General features: G+C 43.9%; 1 protein-coding gene across 30 annotated transcripts in view; it reads left to right on the forward strand.

Moving 5' to 3' along the window:
* Nucleotides 1-21,188, forward strand: part of EPB41L3 (erythrocyte membrane protein band 4.1 like 3) — a 231,838-nt gene that overhangs the window by 119,249 nt on the left and 91,401 nt on the right. For 29 of the 30 annotated variants that reach the window (XM_086682512.1, XM_086682509.1, XM_086682511.1 and 26 more), the window contains one exon: nt 20,781-20,977. In XM_086682512.1, the coding sequence (XP_086538638.1) occupies nt 20,792-20,977 (186 nt within the window). In that variant the 5' untranslated portion in view covers nt 20,781-20,791. Of the gene's footprint in view, nt 1-20,780; nt 20,978-21,188 lie in introns of those variants that run through there. The other variant, XM_086682516.1, reaches the window with a different exon arrangement.

A 21,188-nucleotide genomic window follows, 5' to 3' on the forward strand; every position in this document is an offset into this window, starting at 1 on the left:
ACGTTTCAGGAATTCAGCAGATGGGTGTCCTAATTCAGTAAGCATCATCTAACGAGTGCCCGTTAAGTGCCTGACATTCACTGTTCAAGGGCGTGCACACCCGAAGCTGAGTCCATACGTTCGACAAATATGCACTGAGCACCTACTGTGTGCCAGCCACTCTTCTACACGATGGGGTTGCTGGGGCTTGTAGCTTCCAAGGAGGAGGCAGAGAAAAACAAATAAGTGAAATAGTTCATAGGTTAGAGATGTGTTGTAGGAGAAGAGCAGGGAAGGAAGGTGGGTAGTGGAGGAGGTTACCAGGGATGCCTCACTGAGGTGGGGGAATGAGCCAGGGGAGGACATTCCAGCTGGAATCGTGGGTCCTAGAGGGGAGGGTCCCGCTATTTCAGAGATGTGATGGAGAGGTATACCCGCTCAGAGCAGGTAAGTGGGAGAGAAGTAGAAGATGAGTAAGCATTTGTGGATCATTTTTTAGGTGGGATAAAATGACTCTGCATGAAATGGGGAGTCATGGAAGGATTTGGGGTGGAGAAGTGACACGATTTGCTTTATATTCCACAAGGATCAGCCTGGCTATTGTGTGGAAAACACTACAGAGAGTGCAAGGGCAGCGGTAGGGAGACTAGTTAGGAGGGTAATGGAGTAACTGGCAAGCCAAGATGGTGGGCTGGATGGAGCGCCAGTGGTGGAGGTGAAGGTGAGGTGTGCCAGGAGGGGTGCAGTGGCCACACTTGGATCTATTTTGAAGGTAGAGCCACGTGATCTACTGAAAGGGCTGAATGTGGGCATTTTTGTTAGCTTTTTTGTGATTGTATTTTCTTTGGCCTGAGACTTCTTGAAAGATGGTGGACTGGCCCGTGGGGTAAGAACGGGGGGACGACATGATTTGGGGGAGAAAACTCAGGAGTTTACTCCTGGACACCTTAGGTTTGAGATAGACTTCTAGTACAGAGAGTAAAAACCATTCCTTGCCTTAAAAAAAAAAAAAAAATGTGTCTGGTAGCAGAGACTCTCAGAAGAAGCAAATGTTGCTACAAATACGGTGAGATCCACATAATGGTAGGAACGTGCACAAGTGCAGTGGTCGCCCCGCTGAGACTGTTTCCAGGGAGGCGGGAACTCAGCATCCGAATTGGAGGTGGGGTCAGGGCCAAGTTTTGAAGCCTAAGGTTCAGCAGTGCTCGGGGAAAGTGGGTGGGCTGGAAGCTTCTAGGGGGGCAACACATTCGGCCTGGAGCTCTTGAAGAACGACATGCTATTTAGTAGGTCATGATTACTAAAGCTCATGTTGTGAGGATAAAAGTGAAGCTTGAGGGTCAGGAAGGCTTAGGATGTGGCTGCCCTGAGTGTTGAGTCAGGGAGAAGAAAGGGATGGGGAGCTATTGAAAATACGTTATTGCATAGAAAGAAATAGCTTCTCAATTCCAAACTTGTCAAGAATCCAGCTAGGGACAAATATCGGTAGAAAACAATAGCAAGTAGGTTATAATTTGCCTTTATTTTGTTACTCTGTTATACTGTTTTCTTTTCATAACTAGTGTTTCTCAAGCTATGAAAATGCTAGGTTCCTAGTTCTTAGTTGGGATAACAGACTGAATTTGGTGAGAAGTGCTTGAAACGTCCTTGGACCCCCTGGCCGCTCCACTCCTACGCTGATAACTCAGGGGAAAGCTCAACAGGGCTGCTGGGATGAAAAGAACATAATTAAGATGTTATCAGAAAAGGGTATGACACGGGCGCCTGGGTGGCTCAGTCACGTAGTTAAGCGTCTGACTTTGGCTCAGGGCACGGTCTCATGGTTCATGAGTTCGAGCCCTGTGTTGGGCTCTGTGCTGACCGCTCAGAGCCTGGAGCCTGCTTCAGATTCTGTGTCTCCCTCTCTCTCTACCCCTCCCCTACCTGCGCATGCGTATGCTATCTCTGTCTGTTACTACTAAATATTCTGTTGGGAAAGAGACTGAGCATGACTGAGACACAAGAATATATCTATTTTGGAGTATAGCTTATAATGAGTGTTACAGATTATTAAAATGAAGTTCTTAAAACGCAAAAACATACACTTTGCATGCACCTTTTGCATAAACCAAAAAAAAAAAAAAATCTATACATCTGTGAAAGGCACAAAGCAAGACTGCTGACTCGATTTGGTGGCAATAATCAGAAGAAGGACAAATTGATATAGCCTTGACTGGGGCCAGTGATTTGTTATCTACTTGTCATTTCTGTCTCCAAATGCAGTGGATCCAGACAAAGCTTTGGGACTTGTAATTTCCTTATAGAGCAGTGGTTAGCAAACTTTAGTGTAAGAATCCCCTGGGTGTTCATTAAAAGTGTAGAAATGCTGTCCTGCTGTTCTCCATCCAGCCTGTATTCTAGAATCCCAGCGTAGCTTTTAAAAATTACCTACACCTGCGACCTGCCACCTGGTTGAATTGGTCGGGGTGGAGCCCAAGGCATCTGAGGCCAGAGGTTCCCCACACCTGCAGCTAGGTCAGGAGAATATGCAGTTTTTCCAGAGCCCCAGGGGATCCGATCCGAGTGGCCTATGACTGTCGTTCTCTGTAACCTTAAAGCTTCAACTGGTTTGCTCTATCTGCTGAATGGTGCCACCAAGTTATATGTAGAGGAATAATAGGTGTATTTCAGAAGTATGAAAACATTTTATTAGAGTCCTTTTTTTTTCCCCCTGTAAACAAATTAAGTTAAAACGTGGGAAATTCACCTAGCTGAAAGAGTATTTTAAAGAAGTGATAAATAGGTCTAGGTGCACCCAGGTGGCTCAGTTGGTTGAGCATCTGACTTCAGCTCAGGTCGTGATCCCACAATCTGTGAGTTCAAGCCCCTTTTTGGGCCCTGTGCTGACAGCTCAGAGCCTGGAACCTGCTTCAGAGTCTGTGTTTCTCTTTCTCTCTGCCCCTCCCCACCTGTGCTCTGTCTGTCTCTCTCTCTCTCTCAAAAAATAAACTTTAAAAAATTTCTTAAAAAATAAAGAAGCGATAAATATGTCTATATGAAGAGAGATTTGGTAGATTTGTTTTCTTCTGCTTATGAAAGTCCTACTTTTATAGAAAATCTGAAAAAGACAGGGATTCAACCATCCAGAAATGATCACTCTTATTATTTTGGTCTGTCACGTAAATTTTGTCTTCTCGTGGGGAGTCTGGATGTTGAATCCACAGCCTCTCGCAGAGTCCTTCCCTCTCCAACTGTACAGCCACGATTGGTTGTCACCCACCTCCTCCGTGAGGAAGAATGGCCTCCCTGCTCTCAGGGAGTAGTTTAATCTGTCCTCCTCTGTCCCTCCTAGATTAGAAACGCCAGTGGGAGTCCAGGAGACTCCTTTGCCCTGAATGTGTAGGACCCTTTCCATTAAAGATAGAGTCCCCCTGGTAAACGTGTCAGGACCTACATTTATCCTCTCTTCTTATTGGTCCCAATTTTGCTTTGCAACTTTTCCTTCTCTTCTGCAACTGACGAGTTTGAGGGAGCAGACCCTCTTTCCCTGGCCATTTGAAAGACCCCTCTCAACAAAAGAGTTTGAAGCATGGAATCTTTACAGATAAAGTTTTCACCTAGACAGATTTATTTTGCTTCCATTTTAAATGGACAGGTTAAAGGGTTTAAAATGAATTTCCTTGTGAAAAGTTTAGTAATTAAAAAAAAATTATCAACATAGGAAGTGAAGCAGGTGTTACTGTAATTAAACCTTAAAAAAAAAAAAAAGCCTAGACCATGAAGAACCTATAAAACATTTCTTAAGATGAACTGCGTTTCAGCCTTTCAGTTTTTCTTCAAATTTATTTTTGTCTGTAGGGTTTTAAGTTAATCCCCATTGAGCTGGAAATATGTGGATTTAAAAATTGAAAGAGCTGTTTATTGGCTTAGTTGCCCATTAGAGGAAAGGAATATAAATGTATAAATGGAACATCACACCTGTAGCCGTTCAGTCATTTTTAGTACATTGTGTGGGAAATTCAAGCTCAGTAATCAGAATATCCGAAGGCGGCTCCAACCATGGCTACATTTTTATCTACTGAGTCACCTCGGAGGCAGGAGGCAAGATGGTGGCTGAGCTGGGCCCCGAAAGCTTTAATTACAAAGAATTTGAGCAGCCAATGAGGAACCCTTTCAGTGCTTCAGGCCCTGAGTGAACAGCCCTGGAATAAGGAGTCCTGTCTTATCAGCACCTTCAGAGAACTCGGTGAGGCACTGTTCTCAGGCAGCTCACTTGTGTGCCAGGGAGATCTTTTAAGAACATTCTTTGTAGTCTTCATCCATTACCAGCAGAGAGATAAAAGCTGAGGCATTACAGTAAAAACAGAATAATTAAGTCCTTGGCCTCGCGTTTGAATTGAAGGATGAAAACATTCGACATTCTGTCAAAACCCCCAAAGTACATAGGAGGATCCGGACTGCCGGAGGGGCTTCCGTTTCCTCTCTCTGTGTGACTTGCGATAAGAGTCAGCGAATGCTTGGTTAATTAATTGTGGGATGGCAGAGGCACCCTGCTGTCTAACTTTGGGGAAAACCAAGTTCTGTTAATTTGGCTTTGGAGTACAGACAGGTCCTAGAAAATATTGGGGTTAAAAAAGGAAACTGATCAAATTGAGCGTCGTCTCTGAGGAGAAGCTGAGAGGTAATAACTTCTATTCATTTCCGTTCGGTGCGATATTCTAGGGTACCACAAAACAGCCAAGGGCTTTGGGGGTGAGAGTGAATCGGGTGTGATTTTGCAAGACTTCATTCGTAGACTTGTGACGCGGCACGTTTATGTTAAATGAGGCTGATGTATTCAACCATTCATTCGTTTATACATTTATACATTTAATGACCACTAGGCTGGCAATAATGGTGACTCTGTATGACTTTATAAGTATTAAATGGAAACTATAATAGAATGGCTAGAATTTCCCCATGTAATTGGTTTCTTTTTTCTTAGCAATGGAAATGCCCTCCCTCCCCCATATTTCTTTATCGATTCGATCAAATGTTACTCCTGCTGTGTGACTCTCGTCTGGACTCCTCCGAAGACTCGGATTTGTAAAGATGCAAACACTTACAGGCAGCCCACCTTTCTGGGGTTTTTTTTCTGTCTTGTTTTCATCGCATATCCTTCTGGTGACTAGTTTTGGGTGCATGCAGGCAGCTTGCTGTGAGGAGCGAACCACAGAGATAAAAGCCTTGAGACATGCATGCAGTGACCGAAAATGGGACAGGCCAGCTCGTGCACCTGAATTTACTGGGCTCCGGGATAGAAGTGAGACCTGCTGTTCTGTCTTGTATTCGTGAAACTCAGAAACGCAAACTGTTTGTTCCTTCACGATATATTCACCGTCTGTTTGTATGCAGCATTTCTCCGGACAGACAGGGACTTCGAGGACAGGTTATTTGTTCTTCGGTCGTTTTGAGACAGCCATTCTTCTTGCTCTGGCTGTCCTCGACACCCATAAAAAGAATCCTGAAGTGTGGATTCTCGGCCAGCTAGCCCCGGATGTCAGAGGGTATATTGCCCCTCACTAAGGTGCAAAGGTGGGAGGTTTTTGCCATAACCTTTCCCTTATTTTTAAAATGAATGGTTCCGTGGGAGAGAGACCCATTTCAGAAAAGAGTTGGAGAGCTGTTTGCTGGTAGATGACTGTATGGAATCTGACTCTGTTTTAATTTATTCACTGTCTATATGGTTCACACCTCATTTCTCACAGATGCAGAGTCAGATGTTGGGTAATAGAAAAATATGCTCCTGCATTAAGGTGCCAAAGATACTTTTTGCTAATACGTTCTTCCCGGAGATAGTGCATTTCTTCTGCACTGTTGGCCAATTCTATCTCCTTTTCTCTCCTCTTTTCATTTTAGCTGTGAAATTCTTGAAAATCTTAAACAGTGGCATTGGACGCTTATACACTTGAAACGTGTGTTCCTGGCTTCTTGTCAGTTTGAGGCCTTCCACCCACACACTTACAAAGTGGAAACTGATTAAAACTTAGGTTTGTCTGTTGGAAGCTTAAAATTAACCACTTATCAGTGAAAATAGGAATCTTTACTTATCAGTAAATAGGAATCTAGAAGCAGAGTGGGTATCGTTCACGTTTTCTCTAGGTGTGACAATGATCATTTATTTTTTGGTTTTCCAGGAATAAAATGGCAACCTGGGACAGAACCCTGAAGGGTCATATGAGATTAGAAACCTTTTTCATGAAGGAAGAAACTAGTATTGTCATTTTATATTATGTATATGTTATATATATTGTATATTATATATAATGTGTATATAAATACATAATTTAAAATAGGGAAAAGAGTATAATTTTATACTTTATTATTGTTTGGCTTACATTAAGTAGAAGAGTAAAATAGCATATTAGCAATATGGAATCACAGATGATCATATAAAACAATAACTTTGAGGGGTGCCTGGGTGGCTCAGTCGGTTGAGCGCCCAGCTTCAGCTCAGGTCATGATCTCACGGTCCGTGAGTTTGAGCCCCGCGTCAGGCTCTGTGCTGACAGCTCGGAGCCTGGAGCCTGCTTCAGATTCTGTGTCTCCCTCTCTCTCTGCCCCTCCCCTGCTCATGCTCTGTCTCTGTCTCAAAAAAAAAAAAAAAAAAAAAAAAAAATTAAAACAATAACTTTGAAAAGTTGTCCACTTCTATAAGAGCAGATTTTATTGGTGTACCCAATAAACTTGTGTGGAAGAAAGCTTTACTCTTGGAGGCAGAAACTAGATTTAACGCTTGGCTCTGTGTTTATTGTTACATGACTCTGGGCAAGGTCTGCGCTAACATCACTGTGCTCACCTGTCCTGTGGGTGTAACGTCGCTTCCGGGTGGTCAGGGGTGAGCTTGTAGGGGAGAACGGAAGGGAGGAGCTTAGCACCATGCACCTGTAGGTGACCTGAGACCAACCTCTCTTACTTTCTCTAATACCATACCCTGTTAATTAAAAAAGAAAATGAGGGGCGCCTGGGTGGCTCAGTCGGTTGAGTGCCGACTTCTGCTCAGATGATGATCTCACGGTCTGTGAGTTCGAGCACCGCGTCGGGCTCTGTGCTGTCAGCTCGGAGCCTGGAGCCTGCTTCCGATTCTGTGTCTCCCTCTCTCTCTGCCCCTTCCCTGTTCATGCTCGCTCTCTCTCTCTCTCTCTCTCTCTCTGTCAAAAATAAATAAACATTAAAAAAAAAGTAAATGAAAGTACAAAAGGGTTATGAGAAATTATTTCAGCTGTTAATTCAACTCATGAAGGTCCTCTTCATTTGAGAAAGTGAACTTTGCTTTTCGGAAGCCATGTAAAGCAGCACTTTATAATATTTGTAGAGTGTTTAGAAGCAAAAATGCTGTTTGAATTGTGATATACATGTTGAGGACTTAATGACAGTTTCTGCCTAAGAAAGATTTATTTTTAACAGAAAGTAGAGAGAATAGTTGCTATGATTAGCATATTCTCTCCCACTTTCTAGGATTCACTTTGCCATAAGGGCTAAACACTCTGCTCTTTCTTTTATATTTTTTTGGTGGCCTGAAATTTCCGTTATGATTTAATTTTTTGCTTAAAAGGTCAAGAATAGTATGGGAATGCCTTTGGCTAAGGGAAATGAAGTCCTCATCCAGTCTGAACTCTATTTCAGAGATAGGGAACGCTAATGAACTGCTATAAACATAGCTATCAGGGAACTAAATTCAAATATTCATGTTAACTCCTGAAAATAGATAGATATGTGGCAATTTCCTATCCCTGGGAAAGCTCTGTAGAGTGTTTTTGCTGTATATCGAATACTACATTCAAATGCTTGTCCAAGTGACAAACATATAAACATGTTGTGGGGGAAAGCACTGCCCTGTGTTTTGAAAGGTGTTTTTTTTTTTGTTTTGTTCTGTTTTTCTGTGTCAGACCCAGAGCAAGATACAGTTCATATATGGACAGTTTAGGAATTTAAATAAAACCCTTTAATAGCGCCGGCAGGGCTCTTGTGTAAAGCTCATAGACTAGAAACTCTACTGACAGTTCCTGATAATGACAGCATCTTGGTGGTAATCACGTTAAAGCTTCATGGGGACTAAGATTCTCTGCCAGATTATGTGTGAAACAAGCGTATAGGTACAAATGCCATTTAGCCATTAGCTAGGTTCTCAGATGAAGTCTACAAAAGCATTCTATACCCAAAGGGCCAAAGCTTTTCAAGTTAATGCTTTTTTTTTTTTTTTTTTTTTGAAACTGGAGCTGTCCCCTAGCCCACCAGAATACTTGCATTGTAAATAAAGGCCGGCATTGTTTCTCACCTGAATGAGATGTTTTTATTTTTTAACGTTTATTTATTTTTGAGACAGAGAGAGACAGAGCATGAACGGGGGAGGGTCAGAGAGAGGGAGACACAGAATCTGAAACAGGCTCCAGGCTCTGAGCCGTCAGCACAGAGCCCGACGCGGGGCTCGAACTCACGGACCGCGAGACCATGACCTGAGCCAAAGTCGGCCGCTTAACCGACTGAGCCACCCAGGCGCCCCGAGATGTTTTTAAAAATGATCGCTGATGGTGTAGGGCTCACCGATGAATTCCCTTGCTGAAGGTGATGGAGTGCCGCCTAGAAGAGTCCTGGCTGACCCCTGACCTGTGACGGCTGGGGGCTCCCTCCCTACCGGAGAATGCATTCTTTGCCACCTTCTCATCTTGAGGGACCCCTGTGTTTCTGGGAGACCTAACGCTTGTAAGGGAGTTTGCCTGCCAGCGTAATCCGTTCCCCCTCTCATCTCACAGCCCCAGAGTTTCAGCTGGCACTGGCAAGGTGCCCCTCCTCTCCGTCTCCTCTTCTACTGCCCTGCTCCTTGTCTGGACTGTCGCCACAGCTGCTAACTGCTCTCCCTGCTGTCACCCTTGCTCCTTCACTTGGAGGCCAGACTGGTCTTCTTAAAGTACCAGTAAGACCTCATCTTGAAATGTTCCATTGTGTTTAAAATAATACCCACCTACATAAAGTGGCTTACCAAGACCCTTACCGTCTGGCCCCGGGTCACGTTTTCTACTACGTTGGGTACCATTCTTCCCCGCACCTGCTGGGTCCCCGCTACCTCTGCCTTCTTTTCATTTCTTGACCACCCCAAGCTCATTTGGTCCTTGCGGGCCCCAGACACTAGTCTTTTCTGGAAGGTATTATCCCAGCCCCTGTATCCTCACAGGGCAAATTATTCTCGATATTGGAATACTGACTTAAATATCTTTTTCTTGGGGCACCTGGATGGCTCCGTCAGTTAAATGTCCAACTTTGGCTCGGGTCATGGTCTCATGGGTCATGGGTCTGAGCCCTACATCGGGCTCTGTGCTGACAGCTCAGAGCCTGGAGCCTGCTTTGGATTCTGTGTCTCCCTCTCTCTCCGCCCCTCCCTAGCTCATGCTCTCTCAATAAATAAATGTTAAAATATATATATATCCTCCCCTATATATATATATCCTGGTAGTAAGGGAGAAGCCTCCCTTACTACCAATGTAAGAAGCCATCCATCTGCTTTTTTTTTCTTTTTTCTTTTCTTTTTTCTTTAAGTTTATGTATTTTGAGATAGAGAAAGAGTGCTGGGGAGAGGGAAGAGAGCGTGAATCTCAAGCAAACTCTGAACTGTCAGTGCAGAGCCTGACTTGGGACTCAAACTCACGAACCACGAACCCAGTGATCATGACCTAAGTAGAAGTCTGGAGTCAAGAGTCAGATGCTTAAGGGACTGAGCCACTCAGGCGCCCCACCCATCTACCCTAGATTGGATTATCTAATAACATCTATCTGACAGTTTTTCTTTTTTCCAGTCAGTTAGAACAAAGGCTCCACTAAAGGAGAGACCCATTTGTCTTTATCTGATGTATCCTCAGGCCCCAGAACAGCTATTCAGGAAATGTTTGTTGAGTGTATTAATGGATGAAGAAACGATGCAGCCAGTATTTCTAACCTTAACTGATACATTTCCAGCCACAAGTAAAGAAACTTGGTTCGTGTGAGCAGCTCTGTCATTGCATGAATGTACACTTTTTTCCTTTGCAATCGCAGAACAACCTCTCAGACCGAAGGTTCTCTTTCCCCGTCTCTGGGGTTCAGGAATCCCCGTTTGGGAACTTTCGTTCGTTTATCAGAGTGGTCATAATGCAAGCGTCCTAGAACGGAGCCTGAACCGGCTCCTCTGCCTGTGTCTCTGTTGATTTTATTTGCAAGGGGCTTGTCCCCCCAGGAATCTGTGTCTCCTGTTTGTGCTGTCACTGAACTCTGTTCAAGGCTCTTCACTAACACGAGCTGCCGTATAAATAGCATCAGCTGCTTCCTTGGCTTGTTGAAATGTATTCGGGCACTTCTGGGAACAATGAAATATTTTTGACACGTCAAAGATACGTGGGGTTTTGTGCCCCGGCGTGTGGCACCAGTCGGATTAGCAAATATGAACCCATATCGATAAGGTGGTCACTTACATAATCATAACCATCATCTCTGTCTGTTTGCATTGGTTAATTTTTCTGCTCACACCTAGCGCTGAACGTTTTTGAGCTTTTGAAAAGCTAAAAGCCTACCAAAAACGAACCGGGTTTTCCAACGTATTACGTAAACTCTGAGTAAGTTTCCTTCAGCTTTTCCAGATTATCTGGGTAAAGCGTTGCTTCGGTGAAATGAGACCTTAATTGCCTCAGTTAATGAAGCCTTCAGCTGACCTTGCGGTGGTGGGGAGGTGGGAGGTTGGCTTTCTCGCCAGTGCCTGAGATTACCTTGCCCTGTTTGCGTTCTGGCCTTTGGGGCCAGTCGGTAAGCACCGTATCTGTCTTCTTTTATCTTGAAGGACAACATTTCCTTAGATTTCATGCTGTTACTACAATAGTATCTCCGGCCCTCAGGAATCCTAGAATTTCAGAATTTTGGAACACAAGAGAAGACACATCCCATCAAGGTCACAGAGCCTGTGTCGGACTTGAAGATGGTTTGTGCCCTTCTGCCCTGGCAGGGTGCCTCTCCTGCCCTTTGATTTATCGCTAATTTCCCTTTTATCTTCCTGAAGTAGCCTGTGATTTTTACAAAGCATAAAAGTAGCGCTTTCACTTGGGACAGGAGTTAGTGATTATTTTTCCATCAAACTAAGGTTATTTCCTGTGTAAACCCTCTCTGCCCCCTCAGAGTTGTTGAAAGCCCTCTTATTGCATCCTGGGCGCCGTGGTTGGTTTGCTTCATAGGGTCACCGTCAGAATGTACACTCCTTGAAACGGGACTGTGGCCTTAGGGGCGGCGGGGTCAGGGTGGCGGTGGGGGTGGTCATGTTTTTTAAATTCCCAGCTCTGAATTGTAGATGTACAGTCCTGTCAAAAATCGGTCTCCGTATTGATGGATCTGGGTAATCCTCTGCAGGCTTACACTGGTCATCGTGAAGTTAATTTTTGAATGATTGTGTCATCTTCATTAAAAAAAAAAAAAAAATCCAGCTTTCTGCTTCTTTGATCTTAAAGTCAGCCATCGCCATAGGAATTTCCATATCGGCTTATAAGAATTGAGGTTCGTATGGCCAAAAAGCTTGTTTAAAGAAAAAATATATATATCCATCGCCCCTGCTGCTAGTCAGAAACACGTAGCATCTCAGTTCTCTGTTGTCAAGTTGTTGAAGATCTTTTGTAACGACCAGTCCTTGAATTCCACTGTTTGGTGCTTTGAGGAGTAACTGGTCCACTGCTGCCCCATCAAGGCCTCCTTGCTTTGTTAATTTGGTCTGATTTTGAGCTGAAATAATGAAAAAGTCCAGCTGGCCCCTTCTGCTATTAGTTGTCCTTGTGGCTGCCAGAGTGGTCTCTGTGTGATGCCACAAGTCTCCTTAGCGGGATCAGACAGCCTCGCAGGACCTGACTTCCTCCCCACGTGTCTCCTCACCCCTCGCCACTCCCCACACACCCCTTATGTTCCAGCTGCAGCAGACTGCACACTCTCACACAAGTAAATGCACTTGACTTTTCACGCTGCTCTGCCCTCGACTGATGACCTCTGCATAGAACTCTCTGCTGTTTTCCTTCTTTGCACACGACTCAAGAGGTGCAGTAGCCTGCCGTGAAGCGGATTGCGTGGGGGGCAAGGAGAGGGGTGCTGGTCCAGTCCCTGGCTTGAGCAGCTGGACAGATGGAAGCCCACCTACTACTGAGATGGGGAAGACTGCTGTGGAAGAGATGGGGGGGTTGGGTGGGAATGTGGGGGCATCAGGGGTTTGGAGGGAGAAGTGCTCAGTTGGGCTGCCTCTGAGATATCCAGGGAAGGGAGGTGGGAAGTCAAGTTGTATATATGGATCTGTAGCTCAGAGAGGTCCCAAACTGATGAACTTCTATTTGCGAGCTATCATTACATTTGAAATGAAGTAGACGAACTTTCCAAGGAAGAGGGTTGGGAGAGTATGGCGGACTCCTAGAGAACTATCAAGTTGAGAAAGAGAAAATCAGAAACAGGCCGTGAAGAGGCAAAGGGAGATGAGAAAGAGTAGCCAGAACAGGCAGAAGGAAAATCAAGAGAGTGTCCAAAACACAGAGAATTCAAAGAGAAGGGATGCCCCCTTCACCTGGGGTCTATTGGCTTGCGGGGAGGTCATTGGTAAGGTGTGTTAGAATAGCGGAGGACTCTCTGAAGACTGGGTGGGAGGGAGGCTTTGGTGACAACATGAGAAGCCAGTTCCTTCCATAAGCATGGCTCTAAAGAATGATGAGGAGCTGGGACAATGCTAGAGGGGGAAGATGGGGCCGTAGTGGGGTGGAGTGTGCGTGAGCCCAAGAGCAGGCTGATTTGCTTTCCTTGTTGTCTTGGGTTTGTTTTTTGTTTCTGAAGATGGATGGTACTAGGGCTTTTTTTTTTTTTTTTTTTTTTCCTCCTTTCCTAACGCAAATAGGCAAAATCCAGGAGAAGGGCCTGGAGATATTACTGTCTTGTAGTCTGCTCACAGTTGATGGTGAATACTATTCCGTCATCACAAATGTTAACTTTTATACAGTTCTACTAGCTTCTCTTCTCCTATGAACTGATACTTGAAATGTAAGAGGAAAAAAACCTTGCTTTTTATTTTATTTATTTATTTTTTAACGTTTATTTTTGAGACAGAGCATGAACGGGGGAGGGTCAGAGAGAAGGAGACACAGAATCCGAAACAGGCTCCAGGCTCCGAGCTGTCAGCACAGAGCCCGACGCGGGGCTCGAACTCATGGACCGTGAGATCGTGACCTGAGCCGAAGTCAGCCGCTCAACCGACTGAGCCACCCAGGCGCCCCAAAAACCTTGCTTTTTAAAAAAAACAGTTTGTCCATTTTAGTCTTGTATCCCCGATAACAAGTAAATGGTCTGAAGGGTTTTTGTTGTTGTTTTGTTTTGTTTTGTTTTGTTAACAAAGTGCTTGGTTATTCAGTAGGAATCCTGCTTTGTGCAGGTAAATGACACTGCACATTTTCCTGTCCTAAGTCCTAGCTAGGTTGCTGTCTTTTAACATGCTTGAATTTTCATATCAGCAAGAGAGGGAGGTAAATTAGAATAGAGAAGCTAATTAAGCAGTCAGGAGATGGAGATTTTAAAATGCTCCTTCTAAAAGTGGGAAAGATGAGGACAAACTGGCTTTTTTTTCTCCTCACAAATAGAAAATTAGAGCTGCAGAGGGAAGCCATGACCATTTTTTATAGGTGAAATGGAACCATGACTTCATTTATACCTGCACGCCGTCTTCTTTGAAACTCCTCACCATTTCCTTTGGTAGTCATTTCCTAAATCTGTCCCTGAGAGAGGCATAACGAATACAATTCATGTCTTCATGAAAAGATAGAGGACCCTTCTTGCCATCCCGCGGGAATACTTAATGAAAGTCCTTCCCCAACTTTTAGGATGCAGAGTTTCTAGCAATCCAAGCCTTTTTTTTTTTTTTCCTTAGCTTAAGTAAAACACAGCAGATCAGGTAAATTTGGTTTAAAGAAAGGGCGGAGTGCGTCCACCAAATAATTTTGTATCTCTTTCAATTTGGAATTACAAGTGCTGGTGTTTACTTCCAGTAACTGAAATAATTGACAGCTACGTTTACCCCCAAGTGAATGTATCAGAAGGGAAGGGGACACTGGAAAATAGTGGCCTTTAGTGAGTTGGAAGGGAAATGTTCAATTTTAAGTGGAAAGGGGCATCCAAGAAAGCAAGGAATGAATATAAGAAACATCGAAGCAATGCAAATACCCTACAAATCTGCTTTAAGAAAATGCTTTGGCATTTTGGTATAAGACTAGAAGTGCACTCTGTAAAGTTACAAAAACAATGAGTTAAAGTTAAAAGTACTATATTTGGGGCACCTGGGTGGCTCGGTCAGTTGAGCGCCCAACTTTGGCTCAGGTCATGATCTCACGGTCCGTGAGTTCGAGCCCCGCGTCAGGCTCTGTGCTGACAGCTCACAGCCTGGAGCCTGTTTCCGGTTCTGTGTCTCCCCCTCTCTCTGCCCCTCCCCCATTCATGCTCTGTCTCTCTCTCTCTCTCTCTCTCTCTCTCTCTCTCTCTCTGTCAAAAAATAAACATTAAAAAAAATTTTAAAGTACTGTATTTAGATGCTTATGTTTTTAATTGTTTGCAATTTAAAAAGCAGTTTATCATTTGCTCATATGGGCAGGCGGGTAGGGAAGAAGACTTAAAAGTTTTGAAGCTGAGGGGCGCCCGCATGGCTCAGTCGGTTAAGCGCCCGACTTCGGCTCAGGTCATGATCTCACGGTCCGTGAGTTCGAGCCCCGCGTCAGGCTCTGTGCTGACAGCTCAGAGCCTGGAGCCTGCTTCAGATTCTGTGTCTCCCTCTTTCTCTGACCCTCCCCCATTCATGCTCTGTCTCTCTCTGTCTCAAAAATAAATAAACATTAAAAAAAAAATTTTTTTTAAATAAAAATAAAAAAATAAATAAAACAAGTTTTGAAGCCGAATTGATTGATGGAGGGTGCCAATACTGTTTACTCATATATACGGTACGAACTTACACCCTTTCAGATATGTGGAATTACATACTGATTCTAGTGAGATTCCAGAACTAAAATGCCTTGCATTTTTAAGGTTTATTACTTTACTATCTCTCAGCAGCAATGAAAATTTTATTACAATTAGTCAAGAAACAGCAATGATTTTCATTCATTATATTATGCATACAGTGCTGGCGAAAATCTTACACTTAAGAAATATTTGACAAGTGCCTAGAAGTTTATTCAAGGTTGAGTTTCTGTGATTTGTGTGATGTATGGCAGGTAAAGTATTACATGGTAGGTAGGTAGAAAATAATGGTAGGTTATTTTATAATTGAAATAGTTGATAAGTTGTTGCTGGGTTCTATCCATTTTGTATTTTTATTCAGCTTCTGTATAGCTGGCTCTCTGCCTTGGGCACAAGTCATGAAATCACAGAGAAAAGCAGGTCGCAAAATGGTTTCATGACCAGAATAATAAAACTGAAACTCAAAATTGGGATGTTTCTGTACTAACTTTTCTCTTTTAGTTCATGTATAGCAAGGAGCGAAGGCCATGTATTTGGAAAGATTCCTATTTTAACATCTATTAGACAACTTAAAAAAAATGCCTTTTAATATTTATTTATTGAGAGAGAGCATGAGCGGGGGAGGGGCAGGGAGAGAGGGAGACACAGAATCGAAGCAGGCTCCAGATTCCGAGCTGGCAGCACAGAGCCCCACGTGGGGCCAGAGCTCACGAACCGCGAGATCATGACCTGAGCCGAAGTCAGACGCTCAACTGACTGAGCCATCCAGGTGCCCCGTGGACAACTTTTTAAAGTTGAGAGTGCATTGATACATCCACCCCAATGGAGGCTATACTACCAATACATTTTTGCAAAAACTCCTTACGTTTATAAAGACAAGGAAGCTGAAGGAAGAGATGGTGATAGAGGTGACAGACTTGTTGGCTTAAACTGTAAGAAGATCTGACGTTTGGGGCCTTTCACTTCCCTCCACTGCCCCTTCCCCAAGCCCAGCGTCCTTGGTCATCACTAATTTCTAGGCTGAACCCTTTGTTTTATGGAAGAGGAAGCAGGAGACTAAAGACATTAAGTCAGTCACCCACTCTCCCCACATGAAAACCTACTTGCTCCTAATTATTTTCATGTATTAGATCTATAGATTATACGTAGATTTATGAAATGAGCATAGTTCATGAAATGAACTAAAATGTTTATATTTTGAGATACGATTCTGGTTCTACTTCTGTAATCATTTTGACTTTTGATTATTAAGTAAGTTGTAGTTATTATTTGCTGAAACACACATAAGAACAGAATCTTAAATATAATACTCATAGAAAATAGAAGAAGATACTGAAGGTATCTTTTTTTTTTTTTAACACGCGAGTTGGGGAGAGGGACAGAGAGAGAGAGAGAGAGAGAGAATATTAAGCAGACTTTACGCTCAGCATGGAGCCCACCTCTGGGATTGATCCCGTGACCCTCAGATCATGACCTGAGCCAAAATCAAGAGTCAGACGCTCAACCAACGGAGCTACCCAGGCACCCCTCAACATATGATTTATGCACAAAAACGCCCTGTCTAGGAAGAAAATTAGGCATCTTTATAAATGTACTTTTTCTAGTAGTTTGCATCTTTTTAAAAATTTTATGATCTAGTGACTCTTTGGTTACTCTTCTAGAGGTTTTCTAAGCCACCTAAACATTTTCTGTTTGAGTGTTTGAAAAACCCTTTGGTCTCCTGGTAAAAGCATTAGTGTGTGATCAGACCAATAGTGTCTATTACCTTGTAGGGAGATTTCAATTCTGAAAGTTGTAACTGAGTTCTGTTTTCCATTAACCCTTGAAATACCTACTTTTTCATCACTTGAGAGATTTTACAATGGTTCAAGACTATAAGGAAGAGTTATTACACATTTACACAGGTAGACAGATATGATGATGGGGTTGGTTTTATTGTTCTCCAAAAAATTATTGAAATACCTACTCTGTCCTAAGGTACTATGTTGGAACTGGGTATATTGGGGTATAAATACACCTGTTTGCCACTCATGAGGATGTTGGAAGGAGGTCAGGGGAGGGTTTGAATAACCGTTAAGTTTGATAGATAATAGGTAAGAAACCATGAGCCCACGTAGGGTAACTGTGTAAAAAGGGAATGCCTCTCTCAGCTGACACTTGGGGAATGGGGAAGTTGGTCACTTGAAGGACAGGAAAGAACATTCTTGCAGAGAACAGCATACCTAAAAAATCTGGAGGCAAAAAACTTTGCTGGGGTTTGCAAATCAAAAGGCAGTCACTTGGCTGGATCATAGTGGGGGAGAGGGGTAGGCAAGGGCCTCTGGGCAGGGATAGGGTGTTGAGGCCGAGGCTTGTGCTTGAAACCCATGGCAATTACAAGTTTGGGTTTTTCTTTGTGCACATCGGGAAGCTATTAACAGGAGTGATAGGAGTACATTTATGTTTTATGAAGATTAGAATTAGAGGTGGGTAGGAATCGACAGGGAAGAAGAGGTTATTAAGGAGTTCAGGAAAGAAATGATAGCTTGCATGGCGGCAGGGGGCCAATTCAAGATATATTTTGGAAACATGTTTTTACGTAGCTATTTGAATATGTGCAAAATTACATATTTTGCCAAAGATAGGGAAGGTAAGGAAAAGGAAATATCAAGGCTGACTTCTGGAATTGTGGCTTGAAGGAATGGCATTGCCATTTATTGGGGTGAGGAAGAAGAGTGAGGGGAAGAACAGATTTGGAAGAGGAAAATTGATTGATACTTGTGAGCTGTTAGGAATGTCAAGTGGGCAGCTGGGTTTGAAACCTCAGAGGTTCAGACCAGAGTTACAAATGCACGAGCAGTTGGCTTCTAGGAAGTATTTAAAGCCCCAGGAAAGCGTATCATTAGCTGGGGCGCAAGCGTAAAGTGAGGAGAGAGCCAGACGGAGTTTTCTAGGACATTCCCACATGTAGAGGTTGGATAAGAAGTTGCCCATTAAAGAGAATGAGAGGGTGTAGCCTGAGAGACTGGAGAAAGGCAGGAGGGTGTGGTGCGTTCTGAATCCCAAGAGAAGGAAACGTGCTGACAAGAAAAGTCTTACCACCCTTGCTGGGGCTGCTAAGAGATCAAATGTGATGAGGACGACAAGAGTGGGTTGTCCATGGCATCGTCCACCCCAGTGGAGTCAGACTGCTGTGGCTGTAGGGAGTGGGGAAGGGAGGAAGTAGACGACGATAAGGGTCAACGATATTTTTTTGAGAAGCTAGGAGTGGAAAGCAGAGAAATCCGGTCGTAGCCGATGGAGGACGTGAGATTGAGGGAAAGCTACTTTGTTTTACTGAAATGGGAACCACTGGAGTATGACTGCATTTTAGTAGAATTTTAGTCTGAAGAATATGTATTAGATTGGCTCTGAGCTAGCAAACTCACGTTCAGAGAAGACAGAAATGGATTTCTGCCTCGTGGCACAATACAGAGCAACTGAGCTGTGCTCCATGGGTTCATCCAGGGGCCCAGGTTGGAAGGGACAGCTCTGGCATCCTTCTGAATTTGAGGTCTCCATGACTGAGTGTGTGGCAATTATGTCCACCATTTTTTTCTAGCCAATGAGAAAAGGAAACCTAGGGCAAGGGCCCTTGCCTTTAGGAAAAATGACCTAAACATTTTGAATACATATACTCTCTTTTCTCATTGGTCCACACTTCATCACATGACCTCAATTAATTGTGGTCTGAAGCTGGAGGGGGAGGAATACCGGTTAAAACAAAGTTTAATTACTAAAAGATGGAGAACATGGATTCTGAGAAGAAGTCATTTGTGCCACTCCTTGGGGTGAGGAGGGGAGTTACAAACATGTTTATTTCTAAACCATGGACAGTACTTGACTTCTATTTGGTACTTAATAAGAGTTCAGTGAATTAATCTTCCCCTTCTAAAAGGTAGACTTTGATTGTAGGCTCTGAATTACACAATACCATCACCTTTGTTCCTCCTCCACCGTCTTTTCTGTAGACTTGATGCTTTCTAGTGAAAGCACACAACAGAGAATATACTGTTTACTCTCAGATTTGCTTAAAAATCTAAAAGGTAATGTTAGAGGCAGGAAGGAAATTCGATAGTTTTATTTGGATCACTATCTTGTTCTGTGTTTGGTCTGGATATTTACATATGCTTTGGGCAACTGCACGCTGCCAGGTTGACGTCTTTTGTGCAAGAGGGAGAATAGCTGCTGATTGTTAAAAATAAGTAAATAAATAAACGAACGAACGAACCCTAAATAGAAAGCATGGATGTTGAATTTCATTTATAACATAGACTGGCATTTGTGTGCTCCCTCTTCTTCTAATTATTAAACCTATTCCAGCGCATATTGTGAAGATCGGAACTCCATGGTGATTTTACTGTGGAGTAGTATTTTGTGTAATTCTGTATTTCACTAATGGCTGTGTCATTTGCTTACAATATTATACTAGCCCTTTGTTCCTGATATATTTTTTTTACCATGAAATTAGATTTAGGAAGGGAAATTCCAGGATAGGCTGGGATATTTGTTTTTGAGCTATTAACCACATACTCAAGAAATCACCTAAAACCACATGGTAGCCACTGGCATAGCACCTCTCTTGCTGTTGAAAGCAGAAAACTGCTTTAAACACAGTGGTGTGCCCCTTAGTTAGGGGGAAGAAGTAACCACAGAAAATTAAGTTCTCTGGATACGGTCACGTTCGCTTCCCTCATTTGGTAGATGTAGAAACGAAGGCACAAAATGCTTGACTCGCAAGCCATTACGAGATGGTGATTATATACTTTTGAACGTTTTTATTTATTTTGAGAGAGAGAACACGGACAAGCAGGGGAGGGGCAAAGAGAGAGCAGGACAGAAGATCTGAAGCCGGCTCTGTGCTGACAGCAGAGAGCCCGACGCGGGGCTCAAATACACGAACTGTGAGATCATGAACTGAGTTGAAGTTGGGTGCTTAACCCACTGAGCCACCCAAGCGCCCTGATGGTGGTTATATTTTAGTAGGGGTCTTTAGATGTAAGAGCAGATTACGATATAAGATCTGTTGTTTGAGTCCCCTAAAGAGCTGAGACAGACTCCTTTTTCAACGCCCGGGGGAAGGAGGAAGCCAGGAAGAAGCAGTGAATTTTCACTCATGAAGGAGGGAGAGGTGAGACTGCCCAGCCTCCCTCCAGCCCCAATCAGGGCTTGTGCAGGATGGGACACCTTCCACGTCACTGAGGAAGCCTCTGGTGTAGTTGTCATTGTTCATTCACACGGGGATAACAGGGTTCTGAGAAATCGGAGAAAAGGCATTTGCTCATGGAAGTAATGGATAGATTCAGGGGTTCCGGAGGCAGAGCAAGGGGCCCTGTGTAGGGACAGAAAGGGAGAGGGAATGAGAAAGGATATCCACTTCCATTATTAGATCATCCTTCCCAGAGATTAAAATATAGACCCGGCTGATGCTACAGATTCATTTTCCGAAATTAAATGTATCTCAGTTATGTAATTATTGTGACGTTACCTTAATGACATTGTACGGCCATCTGTGGCAAAAATCTAATAGGAATAAAACCTGTGATCATTACGAATAAATTTTGACTTCTAGTTACGTGTTAATTCTGAACCATTCACAGGCACCCATCTTTGCGGTGAATTTAGGTCGTCTGCTAGGTGCGTGCAATAGGATTGTGTTCCGATTGCAGGCCTGTTTCGCTCCTTTTGCAAAAGTGGCTCCGCGCAGCCCCTCAGGGGAGATCCTGGCTCTCTTGCCTAGGGAAGGTAATCGCACCAAGTGATGGGACCGTGCCATTTTCTGTTTGCAGAACAATCAACCATGACGACCGAATCCGGCTCAGACTCAGAATCCAAGCCAGAGCAGGAGGCCGAGCCCCAGGAGGCAGCGGGGGCGCAGGGGCAAGCCGGGGCGCAGCAGCAGGGGCCTGAGCCCAGCGGTGAGGACCAGCAGCAGGCTCTGGAACAGTTCGAGGGCGCGGCACACAGCACCCCCGTGAGGAAGGAGGTGAGCCCCGGGGCACAGGACGCAGGCGGCCACCAACTCCCCCGCACCTGCTAGCATCACCCAGAAAGCCAATTAAGGAATGTTTACTGACCTTTTCTGGGGTCTGGGGGCCGACCTTGGTCTCTTAGCACTAGAGGCAACTATGAGGGGTCATCTGTTTCCCCCTTCTGGTCCCAGGCAGATGGAAAGTTTTTGCTGTTTTGAGACTTTC

This window comes from Puma concolor, chromosome D3, assembly GCF_028749965.1.
Source record: "Puma concolor isolate L17-30 chromosome D3, mPumCon1.1.hap2, whole genome shotgun sequence".
Lineage (NCBI taxonomy): Eukaryota > Metazoa > Chordata > Mammalia > Carnivora > Felidae > Puma > Puma concolor.